The 24,948-nt window shown below is 36.6% G+C and overlaps 1 protein-coding gene across 3 annotated transcripts in view; it reads right to left on the reverse strand.

Moving 5' to 3' along the window:
- Window positions 1–24,948, reverse strand: part of SPRED1 (sprouty related EVH1 domain containing 1) — a 61,956-nt gene that overhangs the window by 25,895 nt on the left and 11,113 nt on the right. The window contains exons 1-3 of one of the 3 annotated variants that reach the window (XM_032187772.1): window positions 8,624–8,645; window positions 7,320–7,364; window positions 1,054–1,228 (exon numbers count right to left, since the gene is read on the reverse strand). In XM_032187772.1, the coding sequence (XP_032043663.1) occupies window positions 1,054–1,228; window positions 7,320–7,351 (207 nt within the window). In that variant the 5' untranslated portion in view covers window positions 7,352–7,364; window positions 8,624–8,645. Of the gene's footprint in view, window positions 1–1,053; window positions 1,229–7,319; window positions 7,365–8,623; window positions 8,646–24,948 lie in introns of those variants that run through there. The other 2 variants (XM_032187770.1, XM_032187771.1) reach the window with 2 other exon arrangements.

A 24,948-nucleotide genomic window follows, 5' to 3' on the forward strand; every position in this document is an offset into this window, starting at 1 on the left:
AGGAAGGAACTGCAGGTGCACATAGCTGTGCGGGAACACAGGGTACTCTGCTAACAGCACTACGCCTCGCTGAAACAACTGAGTCAGCAGAATTTCTATTTATATGCTCTCTTCCTACAGCAGTCACAGTCAAGGCAGAAAACTCAGCAGTCCTGCCTCAAGGAAGAAATTGGTATGCTTGAGAAGAATCAGCAGCATGGCGTAGAGAAGTAATTCTACCTTTTAGGCTTACACAGCTTAAGTTTAGGGAGTTGTAGATTATTGGCAGAAAGCAGTAAGCCTTTGATAGCAGTCATTAAGATAGAGATTTTGTGCTTTTCCCACTTTGTTTCCAGTGTAAGACATTCCCTTCAAAAATCGACTGGCATACAAGTAACCCAGCAAACATTAGTAAGCCAATTCCATCTTCCATAGGTCTGCAGATAGCAACAGCTGATACTCTACACCAGTTTTCCTTTTGGGAGGCTGACTTTCATGGTGCTATTTAAGACAAGTTTGTTACAGCTATTTATTGTAGTTGATAAATTAATACTGTCTACATATTTGTTAAACCAGATGAATTTTTGGACCTGCTAATAACTTCATGATTTCTTCCAATAGAGAAGTGGCTTTCATGTAAAAACAGCTACTTTTTAATTACCATAATCAATTACTGAGAAATTCCTTCTGATTTTGTGTTCTTAACAAGTTCTCATTTTCTAAATGCTGACAACACTGCTAATAAACACAGTATCATCAGTGTATAAACAGGTCAACAAACAGATTTTACTTTGACCCTCCATTGGAAAAAAATGACTAGCAAAATGTTTTTGCAAATGGATGAAAATCTACAGTGAAAAATTATGTTTTAAAGTTGCTGAAAGATCAAAATCTTTAATTCTAGAAATGTTTGGTATTACCTAAAATAAATAGTTGGATGTCTCGGTATATAGTCATATGAATAAGCTCAGCAACAGCATTAGATTGAGACTGTAAATTTACTTTCCAGTCTACAAGCAACAATATGCAAGCACTAGGTTCTTTGTTGAACACTAAACAGATCTAAATTGTTACCGTTTTATCCCTGAGTCGCTCTCCATGGATAAGAAAATCAGCACAGCTATTCTCTTCCTGGGGAATGACTTTGAAGACTGTGACACAGCTTAGTCCACCCCCTCCAAGTGGTAACCATCCACCACTTGAGTCATCCCGGGTCATCACCACAGCTCGCACTCGTGCATAACTATTACTGGAAGAGATGCAAAAGAAAAAATTAGTTTTACATAAATGCAAAACAGCTAAGTCTAGTTAAGAAACATGACAAAACAAATAAAGAAGCAAAACAAAACAAACATCACAACAAACCCACAACCAAGATCAAAATAATTCATGTAGTGGAGGTTCACTGCTTTCGTAACTGTCACCTAGGAGAAACCAGTCTAAGATTCTAATAAACATTCCTCCCTAGTTTTATGCCCTCATTAGGACGACTTCACAAGTATCCTCTTTTACTTAGAGTATACATGTGGGTTCCTTGCAAAGAAACTTAACCAGACAGTGCAGTACCTCAGAGTCAAAATTTATATTCTTCTAGAAACTTTGCAGTCAGTGATCTAGCTAGAGAGGGCCAGTGGCAGGAAGAGTACAAATCAGCTCTTGATTTATTTTAGACTAATCATGAACCGAGTCAGCCACCATGAAATCACACAGAAAAGAGAACAAGGAAGCAGAAAGAGGTCAGGCCTTCTGCCACTGAAATCTAAACAAGAACAGGCTTCTAGCCAGAAATGCTGCTCCCTCCTCCCTCCCTCCCACATAGAGAGCCCCTCCTTTGGAAGGGGTAAGTCAGAACACACGTGCTGTGGGGTTTGACAGCAGAATTGGTTATGACTACTTAAAAACTAGTATTTCTATTAGCTGGTTCTCTCCAGTGCTTGCAGCGTGTGGAAAATTACTTGAATTTTTACAATTTAATGGCTTTTTCCATCATCTAGCATTTTTATGAAATAAACAAATAGTTATCACTTCATTCCTTAAAAGCCCGATTTCTTTTGCAGAATCCCAGAAAAATAGTTTGTGGTAATCTTCTCTCTCACCTTTTATTTATTTCAATGACACGTTTTAGTTTTGAGTAGGAATTTGCTGCTACTTGTGTTGGAAAACCCTGTGGTTTGTCATGGAATTTATATGATCCTATCCTACATTTTACATACGGTTTACTGTATGAACAAGTATCCCACCACTTCAAGAAAAATAAGCTTCATGATACCTTGCTTGAGTACTTACACCAGTCAGCATTAGTTATGTAGAATTTAGTATTTCCTGTTCAGTCCTTAAAAGGGAACAAAGCTATTCCTTCTGTACATAAACATGCATTACAGCCATTACCAAACTGTTGTGTTTGAAAAAGACTAAGGTCTTTTCCCAAAATAACAGAAGGTAAGCTCTTTTGCATAATTAATATATTACATTTGCAGACACACGCATGATTCACACATGATTCACATATATATATATCTGTGTATAAATGTGTATGTAAATATAAAATAATTTTGCTGCTCAAATACATAAAGGTCTGCAAAACGGTGAAAAAACAAGACTATCTAATTTTAGCTTATAGGCAAGTGAAGTTGCTTGTAGAGACTTTGTTTACCCCACAAACTAACCTCCTCCTCCTAAACTCAGTTAAAATGACAGTTCAGTCAACATTTTACAGCATTTCTATACCAGTATCTCTTAATAACTTCTCCCATACAGCAGATAAAGGATTGGATTTTTCTTGATTATATTTATTGTATGCATCTATCAATTCTAATGTCTGAAAATAAAAATTGCTGTAATTTTGATGCTTAACAGTATTACCGAAAGTTGAATTGTTCATTGTTTTCAGTCACTACTTAACTCAGAGATAATTTCAGATTGCAACTGGCAAAAGTAATCATTTATCTCTTACTGTCCCAGGTGAAGAGCCTCCCCTGACAGAAACTGAAGACACCAGGACTTTTCTATGAAACAGTAAGAAATAGGATGCACTAACTGGTTAAACTATATTTCCACTATACTTCCTTCAAGCTAACTACAAATTTAGCTAAAAAAGTTATTTACTCTATAAATTTGGCTGTCAATTTAGCTGAATAAGTTTTCTTTGGCATACTAGAACTACTGAAGATGGTATTTAAGATGCAGTAAAGGTTCGGTTTAGTATCTTTTATGGACACTCACAGAACTTCACTTAGGCTAAATGAGAAAAATTAAAACACTACTTTTAAATGGTAGTTTGCACTCTACAACCATTTTCTTTTCAAGAATTGAAGGAGAAGCAAAGGTAGAAGATGCATATAACTTCAATAGATATCTCAGTATCAATATATCAATAGCTACTTCCATTTCCCAGAAGTCTTCCGGAATTTTTTGCCCCCCTTCCCTATTGCAAGAAGCCTATCTGTGTCTAGTTAACAATCTTACATTTCACTTCCATATTTTGTATTCTTTAGACTATTTGAAACAATATGTATCCTTTCAAATATTTTAGAAACTGTCAAATCCACTCCATTAATGCAAGAACAAAAATAAAAGTGCCCAGCAGGCAAATCTGTAACATTTAATGAAAAACCTTTTAAATAAAAAAAAAAGATTATTTTTTATGACAACTACCTTATAAGTTAAGTAGATGGATTCATTACTGTGCTTGTTTAACAATACCCAAAACAATGAAGAGACTGCTTTATTTAGTTATTTTATTTTAAAGGAACTGACAATTATTAATGATAGCTATTTTTAGTAATGATACAAGCTGGCAAAGCAGCAGAAGGTCTTAAGAGTGATTTAAATTCCTAGAATCCCCTACAAATGAACTGAAGATGCTGAACCAAAGCACACCACTGCTGCTACTGAAGCCACCCAGCTCTCCTGTGTCCTCTTAAGTGAGAGCCCTATCTACATTTCAGAACATCTATAACAAGTTGCTAAAATGCTGGGATGGTTTAGCTGGGAGAAAGAGGACAGACAGTGCTCCCGTATTTTTCAGCACCAACCCTACAGTATTTTTAAAACCTGAGAGCCTGACATGTTTACCTGCTCTTGCACGTTCAGGTATTGCTGATAGAGCAGCTAAACAAAAGAAAACCAGCCAAACATGGAAATCAATTGAGCACTGCTCTGATTAAACCTTTTATTAGAACTACCACAAATGTGAAGCATAGCATGAAGAGCAGCACTGCAAGAGCAGGTCCAGACCTACTGTATCACATTCAACGTTTCCTGAGAAGCTCTGATTTTGGTTGTGGTCACTGGAAACTGTTGAGTCAAGGGCAAGCTTTATGGGAAACGCAAAACAGGATTTTGCCCATAGGAGACAGGTGCTCCTCAATAATAAACCCTGAACAGCAGCGAAGACTGGGGAAACCCAACAGCACATGGAAACCCAACACCAACTCACAGTTAGGGAAATGGGACTTCTCTCTGACAGAAGAGTGCCTCAGGTAAGGAGGTGAGTATTGCATTTTTATGTGATTACAAGAAATTAGAAATTGTGATCACACTGATTTTCTCCTCATAGTTAGGTATCACTAAAAGTGCAGCATGTCTGATCTGTACTCCTATTAAACTTGAAAGAAAGTAATTTTAAGACAACACAGTATACTTTCTACTCAGCACTCAGATATTGGATCTGCAAAGTTTGATTTTAAAAATACTATCATAACACAATTACTGAAGATGATTCTTGTATTAAAACCAAATGATGGAAATGGGTGAGCTAAGTAACCTGAGAAAGTATTGGGAGGGCAGAAACAAAGAACTACAAACCGTAAGTGGACTAGGAAGATACCAAAGACACAGTCCTTGCTTGCTAACAACTTTAAGAACATCAAGCATTATGATCTGACCACAGGTTTTAAGGGCTCTCAGCTCCCTCCAAAATCTGTACTGTACATTGTTGTAATGCTCCTGGGCCCAAAGTGACTTATGACCTGAATGAACAAACTGCTGCTCCTTACTGGGAAACACTCCACTGACCCTGACCAGCAGAGATCTTCAGCCTAGCAACTCATGAATAACCCCTTTGGCAGGGGATTGGGTGATGTCAGGGGAAAAGACACACCCTCCCCCCCCCCCCCTTTTTTTTTTTATAATAAAAATAAAGTTATTTTGTTAGTTCAGGGTATTTCTTACTTGTAATATCAAGCCAATTAAAGATACCAAAGCATTATTACAACATTTGTCCTTTCTTCCATTAGCGATCCAAAAGAGAATGAAGGTTAAGAAATTTCTGCCAAAATATTTTTCCCAGAGAAAAAGATGAAGAGATGTTGAAGGGTAGGAACAAAACCAAAAAAGCAGCTATCTTGTTGCATTCCATTTATTTTAACCCACTTTCTAGGAAAGGGAAGGCTTCCATGCTGATTTATATTATGCATTACGTATCTTTTTATATTGCATCTTGCACAGTTCTATTTTAAGGTAGGACTGAAAATTAATAAGTGGTCCCAAAAATGTTTGTAAAGGCAACCGAACTGTAATTGTATTTTTTTTTTTTTCCAGTGCTATGAAACTACTACAGTCACCATCAAAAAATGGTTCTGCAACTTAAAAACTGAACCGTACAAGAAACTGACCCTCCTAGCTTAAGGAAAAATATTTAGTGTTATGGTTTCTTTCCAATCTGGAAAGCAGCTTTGCAGAAAAGGACCTCAGAGTCCTAGTAGACACCAAAGTTGAACACGAACCGTGAACGTGGCCTTGTTGCAAAGAAGGCCAGCAGTATCCTGGAGGAGACCTGCCCGCAGGTGGAGGGAGGTGCTCTCCTCTGCTCAGCACTGGTGAGGCTGCACCTGGAGTGCTGGGCTTCCCAGTTCAAGCGACATGGAGCTACTGGCCTACAATGGGTTACTAAGGTAATTCAGGGCCTGGAGCACCCTCATGCAACGCAAGAGGCTGTGGACACAAAGTGAAACACAGAAAGGGTCTAACTGAACATCAGGAAACACTTTCAGTAAAAAACAACAAAAACTCTGCTGAGCAGTGGCATAGGTTGCCCAGAGAGGTGTGGACTCTCCTCAGAGATCTTCAAAAGCCACCTGGACGTGGTCCTGGGCACCCTGCTCTGGGTGGCCTTGCCTGAGCAGCGTGTCGGACCTCCAGAGGTCTCTTCTAACCTCAAGCATTCTGCAATTTGTTTGCTTGTTTATTATAATATTTCAAAGCACAACAACTTCAATGAAACATCTTAAAAAAAAAATAGCTATTATAGGTTAATTTATCATAAATTCACATATTTTGAAGTATGGGTTGTTATTGCACAGAACTACTAGATAAATACTTCTGACAAGGCTAAGGAAAAAAAGTGATTTTGAATTCTGAAAAATCTTGACACACTTCGCTATGAAAATACACTATATTTGCTGGCATACAAACAACAGCTCCAGGCTAATCTCTGTGTGAACTTGTCATGGATCAAGGCTCCTTACCTTTGGTTGGCACTTTACACACGTACTTTAACCCCTCCAGCTTCTGGTGCTTGTATGTTTTTAGCCTCACCCAAAGAGCTTGGCTTTTTATGGTTCTTATTATCTAAGCAGCTTTGCAGATGATTTTACTATTCTCAACTAGAGAAGTGTTCAATGAGTAAGTGCATGCCAGGAATACCAAAAGGTAATACCAAACCACCATACTAAAGTCTATTTGACTTGCAGATAACATTTGTTGAGTATCAATTCAATTTAGAAGAAAGTAAGTAATTTCATCAGTATCACTTGACCATATTGGTAACCTACTGATGATGAAAAGCCTTTTGTTACAAAAGGTTTAGAGAATGACTGCCACCAGCATGAAACATTAATGAATTATCTGCAACAGGAGATGCAAATATAGCACTAGTAGAATGCTGAGCAAAACATAATTTACAACAAGAAAATAAATGACAGCATATCCTGTTATTTTGTGTGTAAAAGAAAAAATGTATTTTTTTGCCCATAATAATAACTATACACGAGGCTTTGCCTGACATGTCTGTTACCATTCTCCTCAACATTATATCAGAACACATACCAAGCTGTCATACTCTTAAAAGGCGAAACTAGATTTTGTAGTATTTCTCTCTCTAGTATTTCTGTAGATTTTCCCTGTTAAGAAAAATCTCCTTTTCTCTTTTAAGAAATGGGAGGTAAAAGGTATGCTATAAGGACAGAAGGTACAGCAACCATGCCTGGTTGCCATGCTTAGGATTTTTTTTTTTTTTTAATTTATTTATTTTTATTTTTGAGAATCTTAGTAAGAAAAGACATGGAGTTTCAGGAGGAACCATAGACAAATGTTGGTATACTTAGGATGTTGGTACTCACACTAACTTACAAATGAATAGTTGGGTTCCCATCACACTTTGGACTCTGCAAAAAAAAAAAAAATGAATTGGACATTCCTGCTTGAGCAAAAAGATACCTACAGAAGCCTGAGCTACCAAGCAACCTAGCCTGAACCCAATATGGCAGATAGAAAAGGCTACATGGGAAACGATATTACCTAAGGAGGTAATAATTGGTATCCCAGAAGAGACAAAAAAAAAAAAAAAAAAATACATACAGTGCTTATTTAGTAGGAGAGGCAATATAACTTGTAAAACAATGTGTTTGACAGTCAAAAGGGAAAAATGAGACAGATGAAAAAGTGTCCAAAATGGGAAATTGTCTAAACAGTATACTGATGTTAAGTGTTGTCTTGCACATAACACGAGGAAAAAACAAACCAAAAAATGGTAGCACTAGAATCACATTCCTATCTGAATACAGAAAACTCAAGATTTGTGACAGTGCGAAATAACTGAGGCTGCAAGGAAGAATGGCTATTGTTGCAAGAGTTTTTACAAAAAGCAAGAATGCATGACGAACTGAGAAGCTGCTAAAAATTTTGAAAACCATGAAAATTACCAAGTAGAAATTTGACATTTGTGTGAATAATATTTAACCCTGCTTCTCAGCTCTTCTTGTTTAATAATAGTAGATAGTCTCTGTAACTATATATAACTGTATGTCATCCATGATCATAGGTTACATGAAATAACCTTTAAGTAGATTGAAGGAGGTCACATCACAAACCTGGGTTGCACCTCTTTCAAAGGAACTGCCTTCTGTAGGCTGAAGTTTTTGTAATGGTATGGCTTTCGTAACACAGTATGATAATAGCATATTATTTGGAAAATTGCATCTGATATCAAATACACAAGCAAATAAAAACTTTCCCAAATAAGTTAAAAAGAACCAAAGTAACATTCAAACATGGGGTAACATGTTTTAGATAAAGGGCAGAACTAAGAGAAGCAGCAGAAACAGTAAGGAGTACTCCTTCCTTGGAGAAGTGAGTGAAATGAGTGGGACTTCTACGGCTACCTGTTTAACAGAGGAGTGTTGGTACTAGGTGCTCCTGGACTAAATTCCTTCCAATTTTAGGCAGGTGGGACAACATAATATAAGTGGTTAGATCCTGCTAATCATATGCTTCCCCAGGCCTAACAGACTTCCTGCAGAAAACTGTTATTTCTCCTTCTCTTTACACACTGACAGCCACGAACTCCAGAAATACCCAGTCTCTTCATCCCAGTCCTGCTTCTACTCTCTCTCTCTGTTCTCATTAGTTTCTTCCTCCACCTTACCCTGGAATTCCTGAAGATCCAGAGAAATATCTTCACTGCATTTATAGCACAGAACTGCCAATGACTCTTCAAAATCCACGGAATCACTACTTGTTTCTTACCACATAGCAGTTGAGGTATTGGGTACTGAGGCCATGTATTAATTGCAACTTGCTTACTATTGAAACGTAGAGAAAAAAAAATCCATTAAAAAAAAAACAACAACAACAACAACAAACAACAACACAAAACAAGAGTAATTTAAGAAAAGTTTCTGTTCCTTCACATCCTTGCAGAAGCAGAGGAATGTCTAAAGAAAAGATGGAAGATGAGCTCTGGCACTTCAGTAAACTTAAGACAAGGACAAGGTTGAAGCCTGAGGCAGATTCCACCAAAACTAACACAGCTTGACACTTTTAGTAAATACCCTCAGACAACATCCATCCAGTCAAATTTTTTTATTATTAATTTTTTTTTAAATAAAGCTTACATATTCAGTTGTGACTTATTTTCCTTGGAATAGCAATGCTTACTACAGTTGATAAAAAATAAAGTTCAGAGTCAATGAGTATCTGAAAAACAAGTCCGAATTCTCTCTTCTTGGGACCATTTTCCTCCACTCTTACATACAAAGCCCCTGAGCTTCACTCAAATATGTGAGTACAATTAGATTATGCTTGTAGTCAAAGCTATTAGTCATCTAGCCATCAAGATTAAGGATGACAGGACTCCGGAATCCCTGTTAACAGGAAATATGAATGCATTAATCAACAAGTCACTTTGTAATAACATTCTTGACCAGTAAAATAAGATGAAGGTAACTAATACACTGAAATAAAACCATGGAATTTTTTTATGAGCAGTTTTAGCTACCCTAAGAAGGTGTGACTGCCTGTACTGCATATATGTTATTTTCAAACAAGCATCTATGTAATTTTTATGCTTCTTGCAGTTAAAAATAGTACTCCACAAATGTCCAAAAAACTATTACTTGCCACCTAACACATCTAAGAAATTATTCTGCAAAAATAAGTACAAAAGAGACAAACTATAAACTGCTATACTTTCTCTAACACACTGGAAAACATAGTCTCCTATTTTACGTTCACTATATCTGAATTTATTTCAGCTTATCCTGGACTATGGGACAGCAACTGCCTAAATTTTAGTAAAATAAATTTAATTCAATAAAGCCCTGAATGCATGATGATATTCAGTATATAGTTTAGCTGCTGAACTGCTACATACATCTTTTGCCAAGATATTTAGTGAAGGAAAAAAAAAAAAAAAAAATACATGTCCCACTCAGTTTATTTTCCTCAAGCAACGCTTCATAGGGAGGGCAACCACAAATTTAAATTTAAACCTTGCAGTGTTAGAACGAATATGTAAAAGGCCTACCTAGATCATTCCTGACATTCATTTCCCATTTAGCCTGCACTGAAAACGTTCAGAATCAAAAATCAAATAAAGCACATCAGCTTATAAAAAAATAACTTTCCTTTAAGTGTCTTGCTGAGCTTTGATGTTACTAATGAATATGGAATAAAATGTTTTAAAACTATATGCTTTAAAACTGTAGTTGATATTGTTAAATCTAAAGCTTGTCTCAACATTTACATTGAAATGACTTTTCAGGGACCTTAACTTGTCCATAGGAAAATGATCCTGGAACACAATTTACTTTGCAAAACAATCACTAATGCTACTTTTTTTTTTTTTTTTTTTTTAATGTAAGATGACAAAAAAAACAGGCTTCCAAAATTATGTTTCAAACAGAAACAAAGTGGACAAATCATAAATATCCACATTAACAAATCAGAAAGAAAAGAAGCCAAACTGCAAAATGCTTAACAGGATTTATTTACTCTGGCACCATAGCCAGAGTAAATAAGAAAATCTGAACCCAGTTTAAAGGACCATAACTTGTCAACTTCCAGCTCTATTTTAAGAGTTTCTGTTCAGCCATTGAAAGGAAGTTACCACTCCCCTGTTATGCAGCGCCACATGTTGCAGTCTGAATCATTTTTTTTTGTTGTTTTTTGTTTTTTTTTGTATTTCCCCCCATCAAAAGACACACAAGAGGGAGAGACGAAGAACTGAGACAGATAAGTGAAAGACAAATGCGGAGACTTCTGTTACAATAATCCATCAAAGGAGAGGAAACAAGTTTAACAAGATTATACAAAATGTTTTAACAATGTGCCCTTCACATTTGCAATACTTCAGAATGAACACTGTGATTTACTTAGCCAATATGTAACTGTATGATCTATGTTTGATAATCTCAGTAATAATTAGTATCCTTAGCCAGCAGTCTCAAGCATAGAAGTGATTCACAAGTCCTAAGGTCAGAGAACATCGGAATGTTAACAGAGCATCAGAAAAAAAAATAAAAAATCAAATCCTGTTGTAACTGCATTCCCTACTCCAACTACAGTGTTCATGAGTTTCTACAAAAAGCAATACTTAATGAATACATAGTTCATGCATGAACACAACAAGCAGCAAAATAACTAAAAGGCCTCTCAGTACAAAAGGAAGACTACTTAAATTTTTTATTTGCTGCTATTCCAGAGGTTTAAAAGCTTATAACCAATTACTGAGAAAAAGAATACAAGTCATGCATGTGTTTTCCCCTGAAAATATATAACATCGAAATAAGAATATGTGCAAACTTCATAACTAATATCTAGTCATGAGAACTCCTATAATAATCACTGAATCTCTCAAAGTCTACTCAGCAACTGAAAATGGCTCCCTAAGCTAGTTTTTCCTTGTTTTGGCAACAACAAAGTCCTAAACAAAAAGTTACAACACTGAGATCATGAGATGATTTAGTGTAGTGATAACATCTTGTTGCTTCCTCTTTGAACTTTTCACAACCATTAATGCCATTAGAAGTTATGGGCCTGGGGTAGGACTTCACCATAAGGAGGAAGTGGTGAAAAGGGTGCTGGAGATAGTTAAGGGAAGCTGCACAAAACCTATGATTGGAGTACAGCAGGCCATAATGAAAGCTCAAAGCACTTGTTAGACAGCAGAATCCAGACAAGGAATAAAGAAGTCCTCCTGCTCCAGTCGATCTAAGAGACAAAAATGGCACATCAGAACAATTAGGCAGATTTTTGTGCAGCTGACATCTGTGTTGCACAGTTTTACTGGACAATACATACGGCAATCCACCCTAAAAATGTTTTAAGTACAACTATCTGCCATTTCTGTTACATAAAATACAGTATGATTAAATAGCAAAGTAGTATAAAGTATAAATCTGAAAAAAATTACTAGATCAATGTAGTGAGATACATACTGAGCCATTCCACAAATATTTGTGGGCTTGTATTTAACAGAACTGCTAACAGTGAATCCTGACTGCTAACAGTGAATCCTGACTGCATATCTGAAGAAATACAAACAGAAAATTAAAGACTCCTGCTTAGAGAGACAGAAGAAAAGATTATGTATTTGATAAATATAAGGAGAAAACAGACTGGCAGAATGGACAAAAATGGATGGTGAAGCTCAAATACAAGGAACAGAAATCTGAATTTGGTAAACTACCAATTTCATCTTTATTTTTTGCTACAGACTTCTGCTCTTCTAGCAAGAGAAGGGCCTTCTCTACTTATACCCCAAGCACAAGATCTAATAGGAAAAGTAGTTTGAATTACAAATAATTTTATCTTATTAAAAAATTAGACTGAGTACTTTTATCTGCAATGAGACTGTCTGAATAATCCCAATAAGCCAGGAAAAGTCATTAACTGCTTTACTAGCTAAAGAAAAGTAATCAGCATTTTATTAAGCATCCTGAAAAAATGAGGTCAAACGACCAATAACACATTACAAGTAGTTTTTTCCGTGATGCTAATAAATATATATTTTTTAAAACTACATAGAATTCCCTATTTAGGGATTTGAGCTTAAATGACCAACTGTATTATAAAAGTTCATCTGAGAACTCTCCAGACTTTGTTTACAACCCAAGATTAAGAATGCACTCGTCACATCTGAGCTTGTCATGGTGGATGGGGGTTTTTGAGGAGTCTGCTTCTTGAATTTGGTTGCACAAATGACAAAAAATTACTGTGTTTGAATGGATGAAAGAATACTCCCTAGTCATATAGTAATTCCTAGACAGAATTCATTTGGCTGTAATTTTTTAATAACACTTGCAGGAGAGGTTAAGACTTGTTTTTTATTGTTATTATTTTTAAGCTTATTGACTGCAAGAAAAATCAAGAGAGAAATGCTGGTTTGTGTTTACGGGTTCTAGAACCACCACTCTGCATTGTAACTACCTATGACTAAAGTACCTCTTTCTTACTTTCTTTGTCTGTATGTTGACTGGGAAGCGTTGTGCGACTGGTACTCAATGCAACCATTTATTTGAGGCATTTTCACAGAAGACTTAGTAAAAACCAGTATTGACTATTCCACATGAAAAGCTGATGTTTAAAGAAAAACAGCTGACACAGTTGTTTCTTTAGGAAGCGCAAAAAAGAAAAGATTGCCCAAGAGTTATTTAAGGGGAAGAAAGGGGAGCTAAAAATGCCAGAACTCAAGTAACAAAAATGAAGTAATAGATGTTTCAAAAGTCAGTTACATGAACAGATCAGGGTTGGGGGTGGTGGTAGGGAATACTGCTTGCATAAATTCCTCCCTACCACGTAAATTAAAAAACAAACACAAATAGCATCCCTTTTTCCAAAAAAAAAAAAAGAAGCAGATAAATGAGGAAAAACTGGATGCCCTTCTTCAATGTATGCAGCACAAACACTAATTGTGCATCTGTGTATATATGTATGTGTGTATGTATGTATATATGATACAGGTACCTATATCCCTCCCGTGTGTGGGAGAAACATAATCACAAACCATATCCTTGTTCAGCATGCAATTTGTGTGCAGTGACTTTCTATAATATACTGATATCTTCTGCATTAAAAGGGAAGTATAAAATTTGTAGCTAAATCTAAACCAGTAAAAATTGTTTTAAATTGGTTCCAGAAAATAGGGGAAAAAGTGAAGCACTGAAATTTAAATTTGTAAGTGCATATGGATTAAATCCTTTCCAACAAATACAAGCTGCCCTATTACAACGTAGAGCTGTATCATGTTAATCTTTTTAAATAACATAGGTGGAAAACTGCTAGGGATAATGACTGAATGGAAAGAAAGGTTAAGATGCATTTATACAGCAAGTAAGCATGATGATGAAAATGACAGCAGTCAGAATCATCTCTTGCAACCACTTTCTGCATCCTGATTTCAGAAAGTCTTTCAATACTGCTGATAGTTCTCCACTATCTTCTACCAACAGGTCCAGGGCCCCCTTCATACCTGCACTAATGCTGCTGTTATCTCAAGCACTTAAAGTAAAATGACTTAGTACTGTTGCCAGAAGTACCAGCCTCTCTCTACTCCTCTCCTGTCCTAATAGTTTATTCTTGCCATGCACTTTCTCCACTGCTTCTGCAAGTAGGCAGCAATCAACACCAGGATGCTGATGTGAATCAAAAGGATAACTTCAGTCCAGAACAATTATCCAATCTTAATCAGTAAACGACTGATTTTTGGTATCGAGGCTCTCTTGTAACTGCTCAAAATGGTTCTGGAAACAGAATATATATTCCACACAAGTTCTATGGCAGAGCCTGAACACATGTATGAGAGCTTGCTTCACATTCAGCAACTGCTGCCAAGCTCATTCACATAAACCTGTTTAGCTCAGGAAAGGATGGGGCAGTCACATTAAAGCCCAGTCAGAGCTTGGCTGTTTCTCTGCATTATGTATGGATTTTGAGATTAATCCACAACTAGCAATATGGATATTTAAGATTTAAGTCATAAATTTTGGCACATTCTTTCTGCAGTATCAACATAACTTAAATCTTAAATGTTCCCTTTTCTGGCTTCATACATGTGGAATGATGAGCACCAAACGTGTAAGGCAGTTATGAATAGTTTTCTTCCTCCCAAGAAACATACATTTACTTTCTCTAAATTCTTACTGCTAGAAGTTTTGGCCTTCATTGTATTTAGTAAATCCCAGTTTACATGCTAACAAAATAGACTGAGTTTCCTTTATGTAAGGACTGAATACACAAAGGGAAAGCCCTCTTGATTCCAGATGATGCAAGGGGATTAGCTCTGGTAGCACAGAAAATGGATCTTCTGAACACTGCAAAAAGTTTATCCCACAATGTGGTGAAAACTGAGAGGCAATGAAAACACAATTTTTGGGAAATACAACTGAAAATACATCACAATATGAGAATCAATTACAAGCACATGCTTGTAACTTTAAATTTTGATATAACTGATCCACCTGAAACAGTATAATAAGTACTATCTTGCTGCAGATTAAAACCAAAATTTTACTCTTAATAATATTACAGTAAATTAATACTAAAGTTTGTAGCCTTACTGTACAAATTAGGAAGTCTGGATCCAAACTCCAATGGCTTAGCAAAGCTTAAGAACACCAAATCTGGACCTTTTTAATGGAAAGGAATTATGGCAACCAGCATTTTGAATAAAGTTTAACATACAAATATGATTTGTTTGAAGTGATTCACCAGCTCATCTTCGCTGATACATTTTACAATCATGATCATTAAAGGATATTTCCTTTAAAATAATAATTAAAAAAAAGTTTTAAAATAGAAAAGTAGCTTTTAAGAACAACCTAGAAAATTTGACAGCTGACCTTTTTGCTAGAAAACATTTATTCATTTTAAGGGATAAAAAAAGATAAAGATGACTATACCAGTAGTGAACAATTTGTGGTGTAGATTCTTTACATTTTAATTGAGACTGGTTAATTTAGTGGTACAACATATTTTCCAAACTGCAGTGCTGTTGGCATCATGAACCACTGCTGCTTGTTACCACTTCTTTAGTTTGTGCTCCTGCATTATTATGCCAGGCACATAAGGGAGAGGAAATACAAATCTCCTCTCCTCAAAAGAAGAAAAAAGTAGCTGCAAAACTTGAAGGGTTTTCATGTATTCATCCTTTAATAAGGATCATTATTTACAGAAGGTTATTCAGTATTTGTTGAGAATGCAAGGAAATACAAACCTCATGAATTTCAAGCTTTCAACACTGAGTTCCAGTACACTGGCACTCAGAAGAAAAGCAGCTTCCAGATTATACTCATGCAAGCATTTTGACACAGACAGACTATGCATCTCCATGAGACAAATTAAAGGGCGATGCTCCATTGAATAGTCATAAGGTAGGAGTACAGTATACCATGCAGAGCACATAAATGATATATACAACTCTCATTTTCAGACCTCCTGATTAATTGTAAGATTTTATTCATAGGAGTTGTCTAAACAGTCATATACACAGAATTCTACCAGTGATTCAGCATTTGTAGGTTTGCAGCAAAAATTATTTGATCTTGTGGGATAATAGGAAGGCAACTAAACCTGCTCACCTAAATCCAGCATGAATGAATCCCTACCCCTTTCTCCTCCCTCAGTCTCGGGGCACAATTCTGCTTCTTCCTTTGTGTTAGCTCAAACTATTATGCAACGGTGAAGAGAGCTGGTTGCGCAACCTAAGCAGAAAATCCAACAACCCAAAAACATTGCTTTGACAGATCAGTGCCCCAAATCACCTGCAGTCATTCTCCTCAGATCTAAGGCAAAGGCATTGTTGGTGAATGCAAACAAAGGTAACTCCCCCTTTCAGAGGGGGCCCAAAATGAAGCCCAAAGTTTCATCACGAGAAATGCAGATTTACAGATTTAAAAGCTTATGTTATTGCTATTATTTTTGCATTTATATAAATTCACCTTTAATCCAGAGGAAAGGCATAAAAGTTGTTCTCTATTCCATATATAAATTTTAATTCTAAATGGTTCTCCCCCAGCCCCCTTTCCTTTAAACTACTTTAACTCTGGTTTAAATCAATCTGAAGCTGATGACCAATGGAGTAGCAGGGTGTCTAACATAAAAATCCATCTGTTCCTTCTATGTAGTATTGGAAATCTACTCAAAATTACCCCTTTCCTTTAAAAGGCCCAGAAAACAAGAAAAATTTCCTCTTGCATGTGACCTATTTCAATCAATGTGGATATACTAAGCACACACTTCCACCACCAGGTGTGCATCTTAGCCAAATCTCATTCAGCCAGTACACTGCTACAACTGTTTTCTAGATATATCTATTAGTGCTAACATTCAGTTGCACTTAAAAAAAAAAATAAAAATCAAGCTAGAGGCTGAAAGCACTGCAGCCTTGTTTCAGAATAATAAGTAAATTATTTTACCATTCTGACTTGAAACAAGCCCTATAAGTGTGTTTATTCATTTGCTCTTGATCCTTACGTTCCAGCTTCCCAAGCAGCAGCTACACAGTTAAGAACTGATGCTATTAGAATAAACTTCTGGTGGGAAGTGCTAAGAATTCACCCCGCTGCCTACCAATCTATCCAGAAATCTGTTCTCACTCCTACTTCCTCCTGTCTGTTCCTCTCTGAAACAGCAGTAGGGGGGTAGGGAGTTTGCCTTTCCTCTACTGGATCACAGTTGTGTACATGAACTATACCAGACCATATGGCAATCTCTTACAATTTGTACGAGGCAAAACAAGCTCCCTAACAGCCCAATCCAAAGAGATCAAGATAAAAGAGAGCTACAGATACAGAGCGCTCACGTTTCTGCATCCACACAGAACAGTTCCTAAATTCTGCCCATTGATTGAGGTAACGTTTTGCTTCCAGAATTCTTCAGGACAGCAAGACACTTGCCATATCCACACACACATTCATACTTTTACATTTACAGCTGACATTACTGACATTTACAGCATGCTCCAGGTTTTCTCTCCCTTGTACACAAAACTAGCCGGCTGCCTACATGCAACTTGGAGTAGCTGGAGAAAAACTGAAGACTAGGATTTATAATTCAGCACACAGGAAGGCTCTGACTTGAGGAAAATTACATATTAAATGAAAAACAGTACCTGTTTAATGAACAACACATGCAGAGGACGATCCTGCTCACAAGAAAGTAAAGCTGAAGGGAAAGGTTGAAAGCTGAAAAGAGTCCTCTGTTGCTGCCTGGAACCTGATAGACTGAGGCAGGCCAACCAGAATCACATCAGGATGGATTTTAAACATTTTATTGAACACCAAAGTGCAAAAATCCAATAAAACCCAACCCTCAGTCACAGGACCTCACGAGAAATCCCATTACCCAGGCTCAACAAGAACGTGTAGGCATCTCACAGGGGCACAACCTTTGCATATGTAAAGTTGTATTTAGCTCTTTGGTAAAATGGGGTAATGTGATCAAATACAATGGAATAGGATCTTGCTCATTTCCTTTTCTTTAAAGTTAAAAACAGATTGTTATAGAGACTTGATTTTCAATCTTACAAAGTAATAATTAAATTTTACAACATTTTTTAGCATGGCAACCAACTATTTTGAGTAAAATGGTACAAAACTTTGTCTACCTTGCCATACCAAAGTTTAGCAAACATTACTTAAATGAACATACAGGAAGCTGACTTGCCAGAAAACAGCTCCCTCAGCTAGAACTGCACAATTTTTACTTTTTAATAAAGAGTTGAATTAAACTTGTAGAGTCATTAAGTAATTAAATTATATTTGCATAACACAATAATCTAATTTTCTTACTGTCGTGGTTTAACCTGGCCGGCAGCTAAACACCACGCAGCCGTTCACTCACCCTCCCCCTCCCTCTCTGGGACGGGGGAGAGAAATGGAAAGTGAAGCCCGTGAGTTGAGATAAAGACAGTTTAATAAGACAGGAAAATAATAATAACAATAATAATAATAATAACAATAATAATAATAATAATAATAATAATAATACAATGGTGATAATAGTACTACTACTAATAATATGTACAAACAAGTGATACACAATGCAATTGCTCACCACCCGCTGACCGATGCCCAGCCTAACCCCGAGCAGTCCGGCCCCCTCCCCCCGGCTAGCCACCCCTATATATTGTTTAGCATGACGTCAGATGGTATGGAATACCCCTTTGGCTAGTTTGGGTCACCTGTCCTGGGTCTGTCCCCTCCCAGCTCTTACTGCACCCCCAGCCTGCCTGTTGGCAGGACAGAGCAAAAGGCTGAGATGTCCTTGGCTTGGTATAAGCACTGCTCTGCAACAATTAAAACATCGGGGTGTTATCAGCACTCTTCTCATCCTAAGCCAAAACACAGCATTCCACCAGCTACTAGGAAGAAAATTAATTCTGTTCTAACTGAAACCAGGACACTTACTTTGACTTTACTGTTCAGTATCACGTTTTGAACTTCTTTAATATCATATAGATAGCTTATTGAGAACAAGAAGCAAATTTATCATGGGGAGAGATGAGCAAACCAAAAGCAGCTTAAGGGTAAAGGGCAAAAAACCCACACAGACAGGTGACTGCCAACTAACTGGACATACACCTGGGGCCTGTCTAAAATAAAATATAACTACAATAAGAATTGAAGCTTGACTGTAGCTTGCCATTGCTTCATTTCTTCTTCAGATTTAATGTTGTACATAATATAGAGACAGACACGGGCCTTACACGGTATGATTGACATTGTTCTGCCTTTAATTTACAGGTGCTAGTACACCTGTAAAGTGCAATCACAGATCGTGACACCTGTTATATTAATACCATCCACACTACATTAAGGTCAAATATTTATCCCTCTGGAAATTAAGAAATTCAAACATTTCTATCTGTGCACAGTTCATAAAAAAAAAGAAAAAAAAAAGAAAAAAAAAAAGGACAGAGATAAGGAATCGGGTGGCTAAGATTTTAACACAATTGAGCCCTAAATTAAGAGGAAACCTAACCACAGCTGTACTTGCCCTAAAGATGCAAATGATTTACTGTAACACTCCTGTAGCCATGACTAAAGATTGCTACTTCCAGAATAACAAAGAAAAATAATTTTCTTGTACCTGATAAGCAGCAATTACATGAAGGAACCTTTTTATTTTCTTGGTTCTGCTTTTTGTTATAGTTCTGAATTACAACGATTAAGATCCAAAAACTTAAAAAGGTTCAAATGCTACTGTGAAAAAGCTTAAGGGTGTTAACTCTCCCTCACTTAAGCCTTACACTTAACACTGGCAAGTAGAAGATGTCACTAGCCTGTTAAATTTCCAATATTCAGAAAACAACTGTTAAAAAAACTCCAAAAGAAATCTTGAAATCGATGTTTAACAGCAACGAGTTAAAATATTAAGTAGTCTAAAAGTTAAAATTAAAATATTAAAAATGCAGAAGTCCAACAGGGTGATAAAGATTTCAGAAAGCTCACCAAACCTCTTTAGAAACAAGTTTCTCTAATTCACGCCACAATAATTTAAGGTTCAGTTAGTGTCAAGCACCATTATTTCTTAAGGGCTTTTCTCAGACAGATTATATGTCAAATAGATTTAACCCCAGAGATGTAACATGATCTTATAATAGTTATGACTAAATTACAAGTTTTAAAGTAGACAGCCATCAAAGTAAGGAGAACAGGCAATCACGGATTCAGGAAATGTACATTCCCCCATAGTCAGCTAATGGCAACTTTAATAGGATGTGATGGATTTTTCTCCACCAGGAGAAAATACTGCCTGCACTTCTGCTTCAACAACCCACGCCAGCTGACTAATGGAGTTATATTTTTGTCTCGTATGAGGATGGTTACTTGCCCATCCTCTAGCAGTTGCAGAATGAGTAACAGCAGCTGCGGGGTGAACAGAAAAGCTGCTCTATTTGGTAGCCGAGATCCAAAGCACAGGCCTTTTCCTCCAACAGTGGAGCTCATTTTCAGTCACAGGGTGACGAAAAGACACTGTGCAGAACAAGACCACTTTTAGGGTCAGTTAAACTGAAGGCACTTTTAAGGAGTAAAAAAAAAATAAATAAAAATAAATAAATCTTCATCGAGAAATACAGGATTCACAGGAATTAAAAATGGGGTTCTTAGACAGATAAGGGCTCTTAAAGCTTAGAAGTTGTTGGAAATATCCTCGTGGATCAAAACATATTTCTTAAAAACAACTCTTATCAAATGCTGTTGAATGTAAAAACTAATAATACTAAAAACTAATAATAAAATAAAAATAATAATAAAACTAATAATAAGCCTAATCATGAAAGACCCGTCCCAAAGAAAGACTTCTGCCATGCACTACTGAATAATCAGCATATGCCTGCACTAGAAACATCTTTTTATGCAAGTATTTGGGCTTCAGTCCTGCAAAAATTTAAATATATCAGTCTGAGTAGACCTACAGATCTCTGTGGAAGTCTACAGAGTTTATCACACACACAAATGCTAACACATATTTATAAGCCTTGCAGGATAATTGCTTTTGGCAGGATATAAATAACACCGCTATAACGTGTTTCAGAATCGTGGTCTCCTGCCTTCAGAAGCAGGAGCTCTGGTGAAGCCTGTCACTCGTCATATACAGAATGGCAGCTGCAGAGCCCACAGAGACATTTAAACTTCTCTTTGCATTTTCTTTAAAATCTCAGAATAGCGTATGGGCATTCTTTTAAACTAGCAAGAGAGCTAATGAATAAAGCCTATAAAAATTGCCTAGAAATGCCTTCTTACTAGTGCCATGGATTCCACCATGGACTGGAAGCAGTTCTTAGACAAACTATCTATAGCTTCCAAACAGCACATCAATTAGGCAGGGGGGTTTACTAGGTATTTTTCTAGAACCTAATGCACTGGGTGACAGGGCAATAACTCAATACGAGAAACAGTGTTAATAAAGGACTCTAATGTTCACTGTACTATACTTCAATGAAAGAAAAATTAAAAGTCTGCTACAAGAAGAGCTATCAAATAACAAGACAGGCATCTGAAATAATTTTAGAAACCTAATGCTGGTAGTTTGCCTAATTGACTTTTAAATGCATACCTAAAGCTAGGCCTTAGATTTCTCTCCTTACTTGTCAGTCTTTTTCCTCTTTTCAGCATTGTCTTCCTGTCTCTTTTGCCTTTCATTTTAACTTCCAGTAGGGATAAACTCGAGCAAAAAGAGGGAGCTTTGGCGAGTGCCAACGCCACCGAGAATTGCACACAGAGCATCCATAACCTCCCACAGGCAGCACCACTCCTGCCAGCCCCGGCTGGGGTTGAGACCTCTATTGCAGGGGGCCCAGCTCTAAGAAGGGGAGAAGAATTAATATACTTTGTAGACACAGGTAGCTCTCACAGCACATTTACTCACCCTGCCATTTTTCCCCCTGCTTCACTCAATTTTTTTCCATGAGATACCTTCCTTTCTTTAATCCCACCTTGAAAAAAATGAGACGGATTTGCTGATGATACATCTTTGAGATTTTACAGTTGAGAAAGCATTGTGTGCAGCAAGATTTAAGGTACAATTTACTTCTGAGAAACCGCGTATAAGAAATTCAACAATACTAATAGCAACAAGGGGGAAAAGTAATTTAAAATACTTGGCAGCTATCATAATTGAATACAATTTCACATTTACAGTTTGTATTGCTTTGGCCCAAACAAAGAGAAATTCCTTTCATTCAATCAATTTCTATTAAATACATTTTGTTTCAGGTATAAAAATGACAGACCGACCTATGGAACACAGAGATAAATATGGATATATTTAACTTCTAAAATCTAGAAGCCTTCTCGTTGCATCTCAGACTACGTATCTAGTGTGAAGCTGCATCTCACAAAGTAGGTTAGATCTGACAATAAGCACGCACAGTCTTGGAAGCATAATGAAACTGCCCTTCTGATAGCTGAGGTAGAAACAAAGCAGCTTGGAAGCACTCATGAGCCAGCCCTGCCTGCCCCGGAAACTGAAGGAGAGGGCACAGAAGTCCCCTTCCCACTTCAGGAGGTGCTCGTTCAAGGCCAAAGCCCAAGAGTGCCTGTACTGCCAATTTCCTTTCTCCTCCTAGTAGGATATTACTTTACATCAGAAAGCAAGCTGTTGACACTGACATGAACATAAATGCAATACATTTCCTAACAAAACCTGAATTGATATGTTTTCCCCTTGAACCTTGTGTAGCTACTGGAAGCACTGCTGTTTCATCTCATCACCTTATTCACGTGGTTCTTGTGAAACGAACTGTTTCGAGAAAAGAAATATCCATGCAGTACACAATGCTCTGAAACAATCCATTTAGATACTAAAACTAATTTCAAGTTCTAATACACAAACATGAACAGCAAACTAAGTGTACCAAGAGACTGAAACTGAATGATCTGGCATAGCAGTTTCAGCTTACTTCAACTTCCAAATGCCTGAGAACACAACATTTACTCTGAGAACAGATACACCATCTAAAGCTAGACTGCTACTAAAGCAAAAATGAAGTACTACCAGACAACCACAAGGTAAAATTTTCCAACAAGGAATCAAGGAACAAATAATATAATCCATCCTGACGAGGAAACGGATATGCATGGAATTTAACCATGTATAGCAAGTGGGAGAAGTCAGAGAAAGGATGTCAACAAGAATTTTTGTCAGATCCTTTACAGCAATTCTTACATTTTTATGTAAAGCATTAACATCTTAAAATAGCAATGATTTAGTGCTGTATTTTACTGTTTTGTAATGTCCTCTAAATGCTTCGGGCAAATAGACCATCTCTGAAGAGCTTCAATATCTCGCGTTTCTCGAACATTTTCAAAGGGAGATTTCCAATGTCATTTCTAAGCAATGTCAAACTCAGAGAGGAAAAATTTTAGCTGACCCTTTTGCAGCTTTAAGGTAGTTCTGACCATCATCTTCTTTGTCACAAAAACTTCCCCAAACTGTTTCAAACCACAGATCTGCTTTACCATTAAAAAGCAAACAAGTGAGCAGTTAAGTTCAGTGGATTTCAAATAAATCTACTCCCACTCTCCCTCATTAACTAATCTCAACTGTAAATTTGCTTTAGATGCTTTAAGAGGTGGCTATTAACTACATAGAGGCAAAGTTATTTTGTGTGTCAAAATGACAGCACCAGTGCTGTTTATTCAGTGAAAACTGGATTTGTCAGTGTTGGTGAAACGCTGGGTATTAATGGAATTCTTTTTATTTCTATTTTAAAGGGCTTGTGTACTTATGTAACTTTACCTTATACTGAAACACTTCACAGTTTGACAGAAAGGATTAAAAAAAAAAAAAAAAAAAAAAAAAAAAGCATTCTGAAGAGTTAAGTATTTCAACTTATGTAAATAGTCTATCAAAACCCAATAAAACAAACCCACCTCTAGGACCTATCAGTCATACAACAACAAAACTTCATACTATTTGGGAAAGGCTTTTAAAAAGAAGTTCAGATTAACACCTCTTAAAACAAAAACAAAAAACTACACATCATAATTATGCAGATTTGCTTGTGAATACCCCTGTCCTGCATAGCTTTACAAAGGAATATCAACTTCCAGACCTTCAGAACTAGAGACAGATAACTTCATGCACTCTCAAATGCTACCAGTAATACTGAATTCATCTCATCTCCTGTGGATCTTGGAACCTCACTTGGTAGCAGCCTCAACAACTAGATTTGTGAAGTGCCACTGCAAGGCTACAGATTGAAATTAATAATCCACACTCAAAACATTTTAATTTGTGAAGAACATGGTATGTAATGGAGTTCACAAGACAGGAGATTAATAAACAGAAGTTCTGTCATTAGGAAAAAAAAAAATGAAAAAAGATACAGAGGTAATATGTAATCCTGCCTACTTCCACTGACACATTAGAACAATTTCTGATCATGCTCTCTGTGGAGGTTGAAGGCATACAAATACTATCTGCCAATTTTAACCTTGAGAAGTATCAATCTGAACTTCCTGAGATGTACTGAAGTAATGCACTAAGAAAAGGTCAGACTAAGAGAACTTGCTACTTTTAGACCGGCACTGTTATTGCCAAAGGATATATTCCAAAGAAGCATTCTCTGACAAAACTCATAGCAGAGGAAAGCAGAAAGTCTTTTGAAGAACATCATTTTCCCGTTTAAATAAAGACAACAAAATTTGAATCCTAACTGAAAATGATACAACAAACTGATTTTCCTAGTCAATGACAAAAACTTGAATGGCACCTTTCAATTTAACTACTAAGATTACATTTCTTTAGAATAAAATATACCTTTTTGACAATACAGGAAAATAAGGGAGCATACAAAAAGAAGTCCTCTCAAACACACCCTAGATCATAGATAGATGTTCATGCTAAAACTGGGAAATGACAGTTACGCTTTCTCCACTGTAAATATGCCTAACTATAATTGAGGCAAAGAAAAAAAGTAGAAAACAGGTCATGTTACTATAGGGTTACACTCAGTGCAGATAC

Source organism: Aythya fuligula, chromosome 5 (assembly GCF_009819795.1).
Source record: "Aythya fuligula isolate bAytFul2 chromosome 5, bAytFul2.pri, whole genome shotgun sequence".
NCBI lineage: Eukaryota > Metazoa > Chordata > Aves > Anseriformes > Anatidae > Aythya > Aythya fuligula.